Source organism: Bemisia tabaci, chromosome 6, assembly GCF_918797505.1.
Source record: "Bemisia tabaci chromosome 6, PGI_BMITA_v3".
Classification (NCBI taxonomy): Eukaryota; Metazoa; Arthropoda; class Insecta; order Hemiptera; family Aleyrodidae; genus Bemisia; species Bemisia tabaci.
In genome coordinates, this window is record NC_092798.1 from 42,234,760 (window position 1) to 42,251,664 (window position 16,905).

Genomic DNA, 16,905 nt, shown 5'->3' on the forward strand with positions numbered 1-16,905 from the left:
ATAGAGTGTAGAATTCGCAATACTTCGACTTTCATGATTCGTTCAAAATTAAAACTGCAAACCCTTAATGAAGGAGGTGCTTACCTTACGAATTTTTTTCAGTTCTTACCCTTTTTCAGTTGGTGCTGCCGAAATTTGTAACGGTTTACCGGTAGCTCTTTAGCTACCGGAAGTTGGCTGACCAACATGAAGCACAAATTCCAAAAATAGGTCCAGCATCTAGTGCTTCAATTCGTCGTCTCCGGCACGAAGGAACGTAACTCCACTCCAAGGTTGCCAAATTGACTCAAACAATTAACTTATGATACATAAATGCACGTAAGCAGTTTTCATCCAAAATAGAATTAGAGAAAAATGAGGGAAATTTTCAGTCAGAAATGCCAAGATTCTCTTGATCAATAGGCAATTTGCGAGGGGAAATTTGGCAACATTGGAATGGAATTACGTTCTTTCGTCCGGGAGACGACGAATTGTGCTGCTGTTCGGCCGATCTTCGGCTCCCAGTGTGTCATAAGTTTGGAGCTTGCCCCGATCGTGGTGTGTTTCTACCATAACGTCAATGTCCACCCCCGGAGGACGTTCAAGCTGCTTTCATTTTCGCATTCCCAACCAATCACCTATGCTTTACATCGGATTCTGACCTCCGTTTTCAACCTTCCCTCATCCCTGCTTGGGCCGTCAGCAGATTCCATCTGGACATCGGAACATCGGAGTCCCTCGCAAGGGTGCCCACCTATCATAACCTCATCATTTTCTTCTCTTGCTGCAGCCCTCCGCGACAGGATGCCGCCGGACGTATTTTAATTGGCGACCTTTCTTTGGACCCGTATTCTCCTTCCAACACGGACTAGTCGTCCTTAAGGAAAGTTCTCTTGCCCGTTTTGAATTTTTGATGGTAGTGTTTTCAAACCAAGAGTTTGATGGTCTCATACAATGATCACCTGGGGTAAGCGTGGGATTAGCCAATGGGAGCTATTTAAAAAAAAAAAAAAAAAAAAAAAACATTCATGTAAGGAATACCTTGAAGAAATTAGGTTCCTTACTTTTTCCCCTTTTTTCTCCCTTTTTTTTCTTTACAAAAGCTCGAGACGAAGTCTCGCGGTTCATATTACCTAGGTATATCTTTCCTTGCTGAAGGTTTGAACACATTTTTTTTTTTTTTGTCGCGAAAAGACTCTTCTAAACGATCAGATTGGTTTCATAATTATTTCAATTTGTAAAGACAAGGAGCACGGAGCCTCGTGAGACAAAGAAGAAAAATAAAACTTACACTTTTCAATCAGAGTTGAGCAGTTAAGAGTAGAAATCCTCATTGGAATCGAGGCATAGCATGTTGCAAACGTCACAAAATTGACATTATTTGGTGAATTTGTCGCATTGCAAGGCGTAGGTATACCGGATTGACCCTTCAGTGTAGGGTCTCTCGTTGAATGAATCGTTGCTCGATTAAGTAACAAGTAAACAAATATAACTGTAAAACCAGTGATGGATACTTTTTGGGAAGCTATAACTTACAGAATTCACACGTGTTTGCGTATATTTTACCTCACTTTTTGGGAGGAGAGACAAAGTACTTGTCTCAATTTTGCCCAATTTTAAATTGCTGGAGAGAAGTTCTCAAACCACCAATAGTTTAGAATTGAACCCAATTTTAATTTATTAAAATTAATTCAAAACTAACAACAACACAGTCCGATTAGATATGGAAGCCAACCAAGTAGTATCCACGAAAAAACCTTACTACGGCAAGCCAGCTAACCAAAAGGACCCCAAGGCTGTAGCAGTCCAACCGCCTGCAAAGCCAAAGAAGGTGCAGAAACCAAGGCCTGACTTACCAAAAACGCTCCCAGGACCTTCAGCTCTATCCGAGAAGCCGTCCCCAATGAAGACATCCAACCCAGCGGACGAAACATTGTTCAACAACGGCTTGTCCGTTCGTGAAGTCCAGAGCCACACCACCTTCTCACCGACCCTGACCCCGGCCGTAGAGATAGCTCGCGATTCATTCGCTGAGATCATCACTGACAACGCCCAACTTGGAAAAGTGCTCCTCCCGGAGTACTACGATTATTACTCAACAAGTACTTTTTTTTCTTTACAAAAGCTCGAGACGAAGTCTCGCGGTTCATATTACCTAGGTATATCTTTCCTTGCTGAAGGTTTGAACACATTTTTTTTTTTTTTTGTCGCGAAAAGACTCTTCTAAACGATCAGATTGGTTTCATAATTATTTCAATTTGTAAAGACAAGGAGCACGGAGCCTCGTGAGACAAAGAAGAAAAATAAAACTTACACTTTTCAATCAGAGTTGAGCAGTTAAGAGTAGAAATCCTCATTGGAATCGAGGCATAGCATGTTGCAAACGTCACAAAATTGACATTATTTGGTGAATTTGTCGCATTGCAAGGCGTAGGTATACCGGATTGACCCTTCAGTGTAGGGTCTCTCGTTGAATGAATCGTTGCTCGATTAAGTAACAAGTAAACAAATATAACTGTAAAACCAGTGATGGATACTTTTTGGGAAGCTATAACTTACAGAATTCACACGTGTTTGCGTATATTTTACCTCACTTTTTGGGAGGAGAGACAAAGTACTTGTCTCAATTTTGCCCAATTTTAAATTGCTGGAGAGAAGTTCTCAAACCACCAATAGTTTAGAATTGAACCCAATTTTAATTTATTAAAATTAATTCAAAACTAACAACAACACAGTCCGATTAGATATGGAAGCCAACCAAGTAGTATCCACGAAAAAACCTTACTACGGCAAGCCAGCTAACCAAAAGGACCCCAAGGCTGTAGCAGTCCAACCGCCTGCAAAGCCAAAGAAGGTGCAGAAACCAAGGCCTGACTTACCAAAAACGCTCCCAGGACCTTCAGCTCTATCCGAGAAGCCGTCCCCAATAAAGACATCCAACCCAGCGGACGAAACTTTGTTCAACAACGGCTTGTCCGTTCGTGAAGTCCAGAGCCACACCACCTTCTCACCGACCCTGACCCCGGCCGTAGAGATAGCTCGCGATTCATTCGCTGAGATCATCACTGACAACGCCCAACTTGGAAAAGTGCTCCTCCCGGAGTACTACGATTATTACTCAACAAGTACTTTTTTTTTCTTTACAAAAGCTCGAGACGAAGTCTCGCGGTTCATATTACCTAGGTATATCTTTCCTTGCTGAAGGTTTGAACACATTTTTTTTTTTTTTTGTCGCGAAAAGACTCTTCTAAACGATCAGATTGGTTTCATAATTATTTCAATTTGTAAAGACAAGGAGCACGGAGCCTCGTGAGACAAAGAAGAAAAATAAAACTTACACTTTTCAATCAGAGTTGAGCAGTTAAGAGTAGAAATCCTCATTGGAATCGAGGCATAGCATGTTGCAAACGTCACAAAATTGACATTATTTGGTGAATTTGTCGCATTGCAAGGCGTAGGTATACCGGATTGACCCTTCAGTGTAGGGTCTCTCGTTGAATGAATCGTTGCTCGATTAAGTAACAAGTAAACAAATATAACTGTAAAACCAGTGATGGATACTTTTTGGGAAGCTATAACTTACAGAATTCACACGTGTTTGCGTATATTTTACCTCACTTTTTGGGAGGAGAGACAAAGTACTTGTCTCAATTTTGCCCAATTTTAAATTGCTGGAGAGAAGTTCTCAAACCACCAATAGTTTAGAATTGAACCCAATTTTAATTTATTAAAATTAATTCAAAACTAACAACAACACAGTCCGATTAGATATGGAAGCCAACCAAGTAGTATCCACGAAAAAACCTTACTACGGCAAGCCAGCTAACCAAAAGGACCCCAAGGCTGTAGCAGTCCAACCGCCTGCAAAGCCAAAGAAGGTGCAGAAACCAAGGCCTGACTTACCAAAAACGCTCCCAGGACCTTCAGCTCTATCCGAGAAGCCGTCCCCAATGAAGACATCCAACCCAGCGGACGAAACATTGTTCAACAACGGCTTGTCCGTTCGTGAAGTCCAGAGCCACACCACCTTCTCACCGACCCTGACCCCGGCCGTAGAGATAGCTCGCGATTCATTCGCTGAGATCATCACTGACAACGCCCAACTTGGAAAAGTGCTCCTCCCGGAGTACTACGATTATTACTCAACAAGTATGCTATGGCTTAGAGCACTCCACCTAAAGCTAAAGAACAGTCAGCGGTTAACAAACTCTGAGCACGATTTAATTCAGACGGTGCAGTTCATCAGTTTCAACTTGCCCGAACCCCTGTTTCTATATTGTAGATCACTCGGAAACATTGAGACCATCACTAAATCTCACTTGTAAAAAAACCTTGTCTCACCTTAAAAAAAAGAAAGGATTGATGCTAGATCCAGCTGTCATTGAGGCGAACGTCTCAGATCGGAAAACGGGTTCGAGAAGGAGTGAGCGATCACGAAAACTGATTTTGGTGTCCGGATGGATGCTCTAAAGTGGCGAAAATTTTGATCAGAGGACGCTTCAAAAAAGCTCATCTTTCGAATAAAAATAAATGAAATCCGTTTCAGATTCATATTTTCTCGATATATCATGATTTTGCATTGGATGCAAGCGGTATATTTCAACGAATAAACAAAAATGTTCAAGTTGTTTTGGCATTATTGCGCACCACGTAAGCGAGCGTAAAAAGTATAAACATAGGGAGGGGTTTTACAGCCAATAAAAAGGGTTTCCAATTAAACTTTTTTTCTCTCTCTCTCTTTTTCAAAATTATTGAAAATAGCGAATAAATTAAGCGGTAATGAAAAATAAGTTCTTCCAAAAGTGAATTTGACTTAATCCGAGCGCGTGCGGAGCCGCCTTCGTTCTTGATACAACTATTGTGACTCCCAAGTAACGCACGGTAGTATTTCGCTCAGTTGAAGGCGTTTTAGAAGATGATAGGCCCTCCGCAATTAGATACGATTATATTCTGAAGAAACTAGTATAGACTAATGAAAATACAGTACCGAAGGGATAGATTTGTCATAGCAGTTGCTCCTTCCAGAGAATGAAAATAAGCCAGAGGAATTAAATATTTCGCAAGAGAATTACGTACTTAAACGGTTTACGCAGAAAAATTCGGATGATTAAATCGAACTGAAATTGTATGACTGTGTCGTCTATAGTCACGCAAAGAAATTTGTTGTAAGGAATAAGATCACTTACACTCTTCGATCATACATGCCAAAAAACAGGGTGTAGAAGTAACTTAGCTGTCTGTACCTCAGTAGGTATGCATAGTAAGTACCTAGTAGTACCTTCGCGTGCAAAGCTCCCAGGTTAATATAGCCGCAATTGTACCCCGAACCGTTATGCAAGATTATAAGAACAAATTACAGGATGCACCGTTGGGAGCTGTTCTACACGCACCAAATCGTTTCTTTATTTGTGTGGATACATCAAAGGGGACTAATCATAACTCTACAATTATTTTGGAGGTAAGAATACAGTTTTCTTAGCTTAAAGGGTGTATATTTTGGAATGTCAATTTGTTAATATGATTTGTAACGTTTCATTCTACTTGTTTGTTACAGGGATTAAAGACTCATACAGTTTTCTTTGCTTAAATGGTGTATATTTTGGAATGTGAATTTGTTTATATGATTAGTAACGTTTCATTCTATTTGTTTGTTACAGGGATTAAATACTGTCATCAAATTATGTGACGAAGCAAAGACCAAAATTAAAAAAAGTTTTTACTACATATCGAACGGCGCTAAGAATTGGGGCGTGAAAAATTTTACACCCCTACGAGACAACATCGACAAACTCGATAATGTTATTATATCCTTTCATAAGAATAAGGTCGATACGGACGATAAAAATGACAAAAAGCGGACTAGAACAGGACAAGAAAGAGCCAAACCACTGCCAGCGAGAGGTGAGTGTTGGAATACGTCACCATACACGGGAGTCCTAACTTTAATGAATCCAGTTATAGACGACAACCCGGCGAATGACAATCCCGAAGAGCAACCTTCCCAAACACCTTCCCAAGAAAACGTCACGACCTGTGGGAATGAGGAGCCCTTAGGAGCAGATAACGAACCAGGACCATCCAATCAAGATTCAACCAAACAAAAAACGACAAGTGAAGCCCTACCTCCACAAAGTAAGGAATAATGCTTCATGAATGATTAACATATTTCCAAACCCATTACTACAGACTCATTTCGCTTCATTCTAGCATAATTTAAATCACTGGTTAATTCAATGGGATATGTTACACAAATACTGTTAGAAACATAGGGGCGTTAATAGTATCCCTGCAAAGATACTCCCTATCATTTTAACTTAGGACCCAACCGGCTCTTCAGAAAATCGATAAACCGGTCCCGGGTGAGATATACGGTGGCTACAGGGAACGTATAATTTTCTCAAGGGTAACTTTTAAGTAGGATCGATGTAACTGTTCTATAAGGGGGTGGTTTATCATCTATCAATGGTTTCATTTTACAGAATCATGGGAGGCCTACACGGCTGAATTGGAGAGAAACGCAGAGCTGTTGGAAGTTGGCCGGGCGGCCTTGAAATCACTGAACGAAAAGTACAAGTTGACAAATCCACTTGAGGCCAATAGGGAAACACTAAACGAGGCAATAGGGGAAGAAAGTAATTTGTTGTAAGGAATAAGATCACTTACACTCTTCGATCATACATGCCAAAAAACAGGGTGTAGAAGTAACTTAGCTGTCTGTACCTCAGTAGGTATGCATAGTAAGTACCTAGACGGATATTGTGCTTGGAATAGTAAAATCCAGACTTGAACCTTTCTTCAATACTCTAATTTAAGAGAAGGCAATTAAAGTAGGTAGTATGGCTTGAAAAGGCACTTTTAAAAATCTCATGAAAAAAGTTAAAAAAGTATTTTTTAGAAAACCCTCTTGGTTTAATTTCTAAGTAAAGTTTAGGTCTGATAATAGAGTAGTAAAAAAGGCTGTACAAAAAAAAATTACGATCTACTTTACTATGCGTTTTTTACTTTTTCGCTCCCCTGGTTTCATACTTTTTTCGAACATTTTCGGTGATAAAAAATCAAAGTACCTAAGTCTCATAAGTTAGTTAGGACCATTTTCTGCGTAAATATTACTTACTTAAAAATTACTCAAATGGGTTCCCTAAAATGTGACAGATTTACTGAAAGTTGTATTTTTCTAAATTACGTAATTTTAAAAACTTATTTCACCCGTTGTTGCCATTAAAGAGGATCAAATTCGAGGAACTGTGCCAGCGGAACTGAATTCCAACCGGTCTCTCCAATTTTACTCTATCCTGGGCCCAGCCTGACGCAATGCAAGCGACTCGTTCACCAAATTGATCCATTGTCCCTGCAAAGGGACGAGACGGAGGGGGAGAGGGGTCTGGAGACCCCTCCGCAGTCCGTATAAATTACTGAGTTTTATGAATAGAAGTAAGCAATGAGGGGAGGGCTCACTCCTCTTGGCGCCGCAAGTCGCGGCATTAGAATTCCTTTATCTGCGTCCAACCTGCAAAACACTTGTGCAGGTGAATACAGCGGAATCTCCGCCGTAACAACAGGAATGCAAAATTCGTCGTACTTACAGGAATGCAGACTCTCCGCTCGCAGGAATGCGTCGCTCCTGCACAGCGCGAGGTATATCCATGTTTTCGAAGATCACATGACACTGAACTTGTGGTTACCTGAGGATGAACGTGACTTGAACTTAAAACAGTGTGAGACGGCAAGGGATAAGCTTTCCGTCGCAAAAATGTGGACGGCAAAATTTGGACAGGGGTTCGAATCACCGGGATCATAGACGTGGGGTATCCGTGATAGAGAGAATTTTCCGCGGGACTGCTCCCGCGATACTATTAACAGAAGGACGAATAAACGAGACTATTTACACGAAATCTACATTAACAGAGACTTAAAATTGAGCGTTTTAATATCACATTTGCCTAGAACCTACGCGACGTCGAGGAGCAGGTGTCACCTCTTGGTCAGCATGTTGCCGAGGAGCGGTCGCTTGTCGTCGTGGAGGCCGATGTTGAGGTGCTTGAGCTGCTGCAGCTGCATGATCTTCTCGAGGCCGAGCGTGGAGATCTTGGGAAGCCCGTAGAGGTCGATGTACTGGAGGTTCTTGAAGGACTCGGCGATCATGGCCAGGCTCTTGTCCGTGATCCGGCTGCACTGGCCGATGTTGAGCGTGTCTACGTCGTGGAGGGTCCTCGTGATCTTGTACACGCCGTCGTCGGAGATCTGACACGTGGAGAGCGACAGGGACCGCAGGTTGAAGAGCCCCTGCGAGATGTGGCTCAGGGCCTGGTCGCCGATCTTGTCGCAGAAGGAGACGTCGAGGGCGGCGATCCGGGACCCGCCCTCGGCCAGGTACGACATCCCCGCGTCGGAGATGTTGTCGCACGAACGGAGGTTCAGCTCCCGGAGAGAAGGCATCCGTGCCAGGTACTTGAGCCCACTGTCGGTGATGCTCACGCAAAAACTGAGGTTGATACTGGCCAGTTTGGAGTTTCCCGCCAGGAGGTACTTGAGCGAGTCGTCGGACAAGCGTTGGCAGTCCTGGAGCCCGAGATGCTCGAGCTCGAGGTTGCCCTCAGCCTCTCCGCTCTGGCCGGCGATGTGGCTGATGCCCACGTCGGACACGTACCAGCACGACCGGAGGTTGAGCCGCCGCAACCGCCGGAGGCCCCGCGCGATGGCCAGGAGCCCGTTGTTGGTGATGTTGCTGCACCCGCCGAGCTCGAGGGTCTGCAGGTTCTTCAGGTACTCACATATCCGTTTTAAACTAATGTCCGTCACTTGCTTGCACAGGGAGAGGTCCAGGTGGACCAGCGACTCGACTTCCGTGAAGAAGGCGTGCGACAGCGCGACGTCGTTGACGTTGAAGCACCCGCTCAAGCTGAGCGACTCGAGTTTGTTTATGTTTTGCACTACGTCCCGGAGCGACTTCTTGGAGGAAAGCACTTGCACTCTGCGGATGCCGCGGCGGTTGAGGCTGTTGTAGAGGGTCGTGTTGGCTTTCTTGAGGTGGAGCTTGGCCTGGACGCCGCGCCACACGGACTTGTGGTAGGAGGCCTCGCGCCACGCGGAGCACACTTGGGCCGCGCGGCCCTTATCACACACGTCGAGATAAGAGAAGATGAGCGCGAGGATCTCCGGGTAGAGGCTCGAGATGTGGGTTTGGTTCCACTGGGGCAGCGCCGGCGATGGCGTTCGCCGGGTGAGGTTCAGGTGTGGCTGGTGGAGTTTGGGGTGCCGCGGCAGGATGGGTAACTCGGTGAAAGGGAGGTCCTCCATGCTGGGCACGAGGTGAAACTATTACGACAGCACTCGCGGTGAGGGAGGCATGAGGTCTCCGCGCGCGGTGCTCTCACGAACTGACGGCGGAGAGCGAGTGGTGGAGCGGCCCGACTTGACGCCGAGGGCCTCCCCTCCACGCCGGCGCGCCCGCCGCTCATTGGTCGCTCCGCCGGTCACGTGGCCTCCCCGACCCGGTATTGATTCCCCGCTTATCGGCGGCAATTTTTAAATTTTTCGGACCCCGCGCCGCCCGCCACCCGCCCTCCCGCCCGCCCGAATTCCGCTTGCGTCACGATCGACGGGCTCCGGAGATCGCCGCCGCGAATTTCGGCCATCCCTAGTAGCAGAACCATGGAAGGAAAAGATAAAGATTATGTACGAAAGTTAATTTTTTTTATATGACGCATGCATACGAAAGTGTTAAAAAAGAACATTTATATGTAACCATTATATATTAAAAAGTCATAATTTTCGTGAGCTTTTCGCAAACATACTAAAAAATCTTCTGATTCGCGAAAAGCTCACGAAAATAATGACCTTTTTTTAAATATAATAGTTACATAAAAATGTTCACTTTTAACACTTTCGTATGCATGCATTATGTAAAAAAAAATAAATAAATAAAAAAAAAATTGTCTATAAAAAAAACTACCTAATCTAGCTTTTATCATTTTCCATATATTATGGTCAGGTCTGAAATTTGATTTTTTTTATTATAAGCGCTACACATTTTTATATAAAACTGCCATTTAGGCAACAGATATGTTTTTTTTTTTTTAATACTTTTTTTTAGAAAAACAAAAATTTGTTCTGCTACTGGGGATTCTTCGCGACTAAGGACTCAGCCTCTAATTGCATCCTATAATTGTGCGGAAAATAATGGAAAAGAGACAAAATTGAGCGTACTGTTGTGACAGCGCAATTTTTGATTCCGGTTTACCAAAAAGAAGTGTTCTTCACATTCGAGAATCGATTTGACTTTAATTTTCCGCCCGTGCTTTTATGCCTAAGAGTTTGTTCGTATGCCTATTGAAGGATATGTTGCGCCCCGTTGGCGAAATTTCTCAGTCTGCGGATTGGGCAAATATCCCTGGTAAAAATGATCAGTTGACGGTGTATGAGTTTGTCAACGGTGTTTTGGCGCGGAGCATCAGTAGACATCAATTGAGATCGGGTCAGTTGATGGCTTCAACTGATCTAAACTGATAAGTGGTGGCAGTTCGAAGTATCAACAGATCTGAAATGATACTTGGTATCAGTTGGTACCATGTATCAACTGATAAGACATAAATTAAAAACGCACTATCTGCTTGTGTAATTTTACGTATTTATTCAGTTTCTCACGTTTATCTCACGATTTGACGACCAGAGAGCGCTGCTGGGAATTACCGTTCTCGTATTTCTGACACGAGGCTTAGCAGGCAGCGCTCATTCCCATACGGTCTCCCATCTAAGTACTAACTACACTCGGCGTTGCTTAACTTTGGTGATCGTCCAAGAGGCAGAGCCACTACTCTATCCGCGCATGCGATCAAAATAGACGTATTTTCGCCATTTCAGGGCCCCCACTAGAATCAATTTGACAGAGAGTGATGATTTTGTGTTGAATTTGAATCTACACTTAATTTTTTCATTTTATTTTTTAATCACTTAAAATGTAAGTGAAGTTTTACAAGTTATGTTTTCCTTAAAGATGAGACTAAGAAACACAAAATGCGAAACCAAAAATAATAATTAAAGATGTAAAAAAAGATGAAATGATGAAAAATCAATAATCAACTTATAAGAACTTGAAAATAATCATGAAAAAAATTTGAAAACAAATAATTAAATCTTTATTGCGGGTGGGTCAAAAAAATTTCATTAACATATTTATATGAATTTAATGTGAAAAAAAAAAATTGATCAAGGTAATTTTATGTGTTTTCGTCACATTCTTTTCATGTAATTTTTACGTGTAAATTATGGAAAAAAATATTTTCGAGTGGTGAGCGTTGAAGAAATTATAATATGTCTTTATATGAATTATCAGTTAAGAAAAAAAATGATCGAGATAATTTTTATGTGTTTTTGCCACGTTCTTTTTGTGCAGTGATGAAATTATGTTAAAAAAAAGGCTCAAGTTGTCGCCGGTAAGGAAATCATTTACTTAAATTCATGTAAATTTTATATGAAAAATGTTTAGTCTCCTCGAAATCACATCTTTTTTCTTTTTACATTTTTTGATAAGTATGAATTTGAAGTGAAATTCATGTAAACACTTGATTTACCAAGATTATTTTTCTTCAGTTTTACGTTATTTTTAATATATTTTTTACGTAAGTAAATGTTATTGTAATTTCCAATATTTTTACGTACTTTTACCAGGTGTGAGGAAAAAATTGAAAAGATCTACAATTGATTCCATGGTTAACGCCCTAAGGACATTTTTACGTAAAAAAGATAGAAATGTATATAAATTTACGTTTTTTTAAACGTGAAAGCGTTCTAAGAGCCGTCAACCATGGGATAAATATTACATGTTTTGTATTGATATTTACGGCTTATTTAGAAAAAAAAAAGGGTTAAAATGTATCTCTTTTTTTTAGGGGGAAAAAATTCTTACTGGGGATGGTATCAACCAAATATAGTATCTAGTAATATGAGATAAGTTACGATGGGAGCGGCTCAAAAATTACACATTATACCCCCTTTTACATGGGGGATTCTCCTGATCAAAATCACAACAAATCGAAGTAGGCATCGCACAGAATTTTTGTTATAAAATCCATGCTCCGACAAACCCATGGAACTGGTGTGAAGGACCGATTTTTGTGTAACAGCAAGCAGCGCTGGGTACCCACCTACGTATTGCACTGTCCTTAAACTCCTCCTTTCTTTAGCAAGTGACATAATCTTTGAACGGCCGTAGAATTTCAAATAATCAGCATTAGGTATTCGAGATTTTAAAACCATAAAATAATGCATTTACCTACCGTAGAAAAAAATTGAATGGAAAAGGGATTAAAATAATATAGGTACTTAAATATCTCTATTGATGTAGTGGCCCTGAAGTTTAGATGCCTTGATGAAGTGGCTTAGTGGGCCTTGTCAAACATGCCAACCAGATCGTCCTGTTAAAATGCATACGTAGCCTCATTGGACTAATTTTAAACTTGTAATTGACGTCTATTGAATTTCTGTTTGGATCAGTTGATGTTCAACAGATGTCAGTTCATGCTGGACCGATATCAATTGAACCTCAAGTGATACGTAGCAAATTTCAACTGTTACCTATTGAGGCTCAACATAGATCTATTGAGTATAATCTGGTATCAGTACAACCTCTACTGGTACCAACTGACTCTCATCAAATATCTGTAGACTTTCAACTGGTATCAGTTGGTATCAGTGTAACCTCTACTGGTGCCAACTGTTACTCATCAAGTATCTGTAGACTTTCAACTGGTATCAGTTGGTAACTGTCGATATCAGTTAAAATCAGTTAATATCAGTTCATTTCCGCTACTGATTATAACTGATATCAACCTATCATTTTTACCAGGGATTTTGCCGGGGATCGACCATCCCCGTTTGTCCAGACCACGAACTAGCCGATATTTTTGCCCAGTCCGTGTACTGGACAGCCAGTTCGCGGGCTGGCCGGTCTTAAGTCTGAAAATTACGCCGATTCGTAATCGCTAATTTTAGCAGTAATTAATACGCTAACCGACATGTGTCCCCCATGACCGATCTCTAAAGAATATATCTCGAGATCTTCAACGAAACGTTTAAGTATCAAAATAAAAACCGTCATTAACTGTTTTAAAATTTTCAGGTTACGTGAATCAAGCTCACAATTAATTTTTATTTCAATTTATTGTAGGAGTTTTTAACAAAAATTAACGAGTTTTATTTATAAACCGAATATCAGAGTAAACAAAACTGATCAACAGAAATTCACTTTTATCGAGGGAGAGACGAATGAAACTAACAGAAAGGACACTTCTCGGGCTAAAGTATCTAGCAAATTTTGCTCAGAAATGATTTCAAAAGTTAAAAATCCGGAAGCCTGATATTTATTGACCAAATAGAGAGCGGCACTTTGGGGGGGGGGGGGGGGAGTAGTAAAATGATTGAAACTAATACCTAGATTCTCCACGCACTTCGGTATTAAGGTGCTACAACCAACGAAAACTCCCATACATTGCCGGAGAGGTAAGAAAAGCAAAAACGCCTTCAATTTTTGAATATGCAACACGCTTATCCGTGGAACACGAATAGTTGCATCCAGGCGCCGTGCCACAACCAACTCACAATCAAGTGTAGAATTCGTCGGTCGAGATAATCACCGATCTGAATAGGTCATAGCTCATATAAAAAAACGTAAGTTTTAGAAATTGTAATCGAGAAAAACAGTAAAAAACGTTTCAATCGACCCGTTCCAATTACATTTCAGAGATCTGAAATTTAAGGGGATGAATGATTTAATCGCATTATTACATAATCTACGATCTCAAACTGGTCGAGTATTACAGTGCAGATCCGTGGAACACGAACGAGTATCAAAGCGCTCCGAGTTTAGCAACTCAGTCATCAAAGTAAGTAGCAGTTGTTTAATAAACTTACCACCCAAAATGGAATTGAACAACCAAGACGGGAGAAAAGATGTGTACCGCTACTTATGACAAAATGTGGAATGCCCCTCGGTAAAAGTTCACCTTGTCGGGGTAGGTTTCTATTTGGACCGCGTTTAACAGAAAGGAATCACGAACCAAGCCACATCAGCTACTGCCAAATTTAATTGGGCAATTTAATTTTTTACGAGAGAACGTTTGTGCGGATTCATTTGAAAATTTTAAGGAATTTGCCTCGCACTAGTCGCACTATGGAGAAAATTTACTGAAATTAGCATACAAATCCGCACAACCGTTTTCACGTATAAAATTAAATTGCCCAATTAAATTTGGCAATAGATGTCATTTGTCGGGCTTTTCGGATGCAATATGTTCGCCGTGAGAGAATTTTTTTGCTTGAACGACGGAATTAAGGTGAACTTCGTCTTGATGCACGTTTCAAAGTAGGTTCGTTGTAACTGGATGGCGCTATAGCCTCCGCTTCCGTCTCGACCGACATGCAATTTCCACGAGTCGGAAAAGTTGCCTAAGCGTTCAAAATGAAGGCTGAAATGACGCTCCTGTAGCGCTCCGTAGAAACCTAATATTTCAAATGTACGAGGATGCATTTTATGATACTCTCACATAAAATACATTTGACATAGCTAACTTTTGAAACGCGTCAAATTATTTTCTTATCCAAGCAAAAAGAAATATGTTTCTTGAAAGACAGATCAGAAGATGCATTCCTGACCAGGGCCAGATTTACTCACTTGCCGCCCATGGACCGTCTGTATTTCGCCGCCCCTTTCTCATTCGTTTTGAAGCATCAATAAAAACCATCAAGTGAACGTGCCGGAGGGGAGGGGTGCATAAGACGCGTTTGCTCGCGTTGGACATATTTTTTGCGGAAGCCTTGTCAACACTATTAGCAAAAGTTCACAGAACTTGGCGCGAAAGTTAAGTTCCGTAAACCTATCTCTGTGTGGGCAAGGCCTTCCATAAGAAATGAACGAAAAAATTATGAAAGAACAAACAAAAATGTGGTTTAATAATTTTAACTTCCGCCGCCGCGCCGCGCTGACCGCACTGTGTTTGACGCAATGCGTGAAGTATTCATGTAGTCTTGTAGGCGCTATGCGTTTCACGCCGCCCGCGCCCGCTGCTGACCGCACTGTCTTTGACGCAACGCGTGAAGTATTCATGCAGTCTTGTAGGCGCTAATATGTGTTACATGCCGACCGCCGCGCCGCGCCGAGGGTTTCTCCTTTTTATCGCAAGTTCTCGTCATCATTGCTCTCTGCGCCGCGCCGTTCTAGGCCAAATTCCGTGTTCAGTTTCTCTCTTAGTCTTAACTCGACCAATTGAAGGTGCTGTCTATTGTATCACAGACGACAAAATTAGAGATATACTCTCAGGAAATGAGAGATTTTGTCACCTTTTCTCGTTTTTAATTTTTTTTCTGAATCCAATTTTTCTCTAAAGCTACATTTTAAAAAAATGCAAAATTTGCCGCCATGGGCGGCAAATTTAGGAGGCGGTATTTTACAGGCTGAATTTTAACGTCCCTATGTCATACAATTCTTTCGTGAATCGATATTATTTTGCATGTAATCTCGGTTATATACCCGAGCAACCTAGAATGTTATATGTACAGGGTGTTTCAGACCACCCGTACCAGGCCTTTTTCTCGGTTGGTTTAGGTCGTACGAAATCGGAGACCGCGGGGTTGAATAGGGAATTGACCCCAAGGAATCCGAATTTTGTGGTCCCGAAACCCCCCCACCCCCCCTCGGGGGGTAAAGGGGGGGTCACGATGCTAAAAGTCACGGTTCCCGACCGAATTGCGGATTGATCGCATCAGAATTGAAAAGCACGGAAAATTTCACGTGGAATTGACCCCTAAAAATCCAAAATCGGACCATCCAAGGCCCAAAAATGATCCCCTAAAGAGGGGGACAGTACCCCCCTCCATAATTTCTCTTTGGTCTCAAAATTGACGTAAATTCTCCAGAAAAAGACGGTTTCCCAAGTAATCGACCTCGAGAAATCCAAATTTCATGGCCCCGAAGCTCCTCTGGTCCCCTTTGGGGGGTAAACGGGGGGGGGGGGGGGCCCAATTTTAAAAATCGGGGCTCCTTTCCGAATCGCAAATTGATTGCATCCAAATTGAGGAGCAGAACACATTTACATCTTAAGTGACTCCTCAGAGTTCTAATTGACCCCCCTGAACGGCAGAAAGTAACCCCCTGAGGAAGGGGGCCTCGGTATCGCCAAAAATTTCTCAGGATTCCTCTTTGGTCGCAAAATTGACTTCGATTCTCCAGAAAAAGACCGTTCCCCATGTAATCGACCCTGAGGACCCTAAATTTCATGTTCCCTGAGCTCCTCGGGGTCGATTACATGGGAGACCGTCTTTTTCTGGAGAATCGACGTCAATTTTGCGACCATTGAGGAATCTTGAGAAATTTTTGGCGGGGGCGAAGCCCCCCTCCTCAGGGGGTTACTTTCTGCCGTTCAGGGGGTCTATTAGAACTCTGCAGAGTCACTTAAGATGTAAATGTGTTCTGCTCCTCAATTTGGATGCAATCAATTTGCGATTCGGAAAGGAGCCCCGATTTTTAAAATTGGGCCCCCCCCGTTTACCCCCCAAGGGGGACCAGAGGAGCTTCGGGGCCATGAAATTTGGATTTCTCGAGGTCGATTACCTGGAAAACCGTCTTTTTCTGGAGAATTTACGTCAATTTAAGACCAAAGAGAAATTATGGAGGGGGGTACTGTCCCCCTCTTTAGGGGATCATTTTTGGGCCTTGGATGGTCCGATTTTGGATTTTTAGGGGTCAATTCCACGTGAAATTTTCCGTGCTTTTCAATTTTGATGCGATCTATCCGCAATTCGGTCGGGAACCGTGACTTTTAGCATCGTGACCCCCCCTTTACCCCCCAAGGGGGGGTGGGGGGGTTTCGGGACCACAAAATTCGGATTCCTTGGGGTCAATTCCCTATTCAACCCCGCGGTCTCCGATTTCGT

The 16,905-nt window shown here is 42.3% G+C and overlaps 1 protein-coding gene across 1 annotated transcript; it reads right to left on the reverse strand.

Annotated features, from left to right (window-relative positions):
• Nucleotides 1-4,677: 4,677 nt before the first annotated feature.
• LOC109036518 (F-box and leucine rich repeat protein partner of paired) lies at nucleotides 4,678-9,369 on the reverse strand. Its single transcript, XM_019050796.2, has one exon. The coding sequence runs from the start codon at nucleotides 9,274-9,276 to the stop codon at nucleotides 7,951-7,953; it is 1,326 nt and encodes a 441-aa protein (XP_018906341.2). The 5' UTR covers nucleotides 9,277-9,369; the 3' UTR covers nucleotides 4,678-7,950.
• Nucleotides 9,370-16,905: the final 7,536 nt, after the last annotated feature.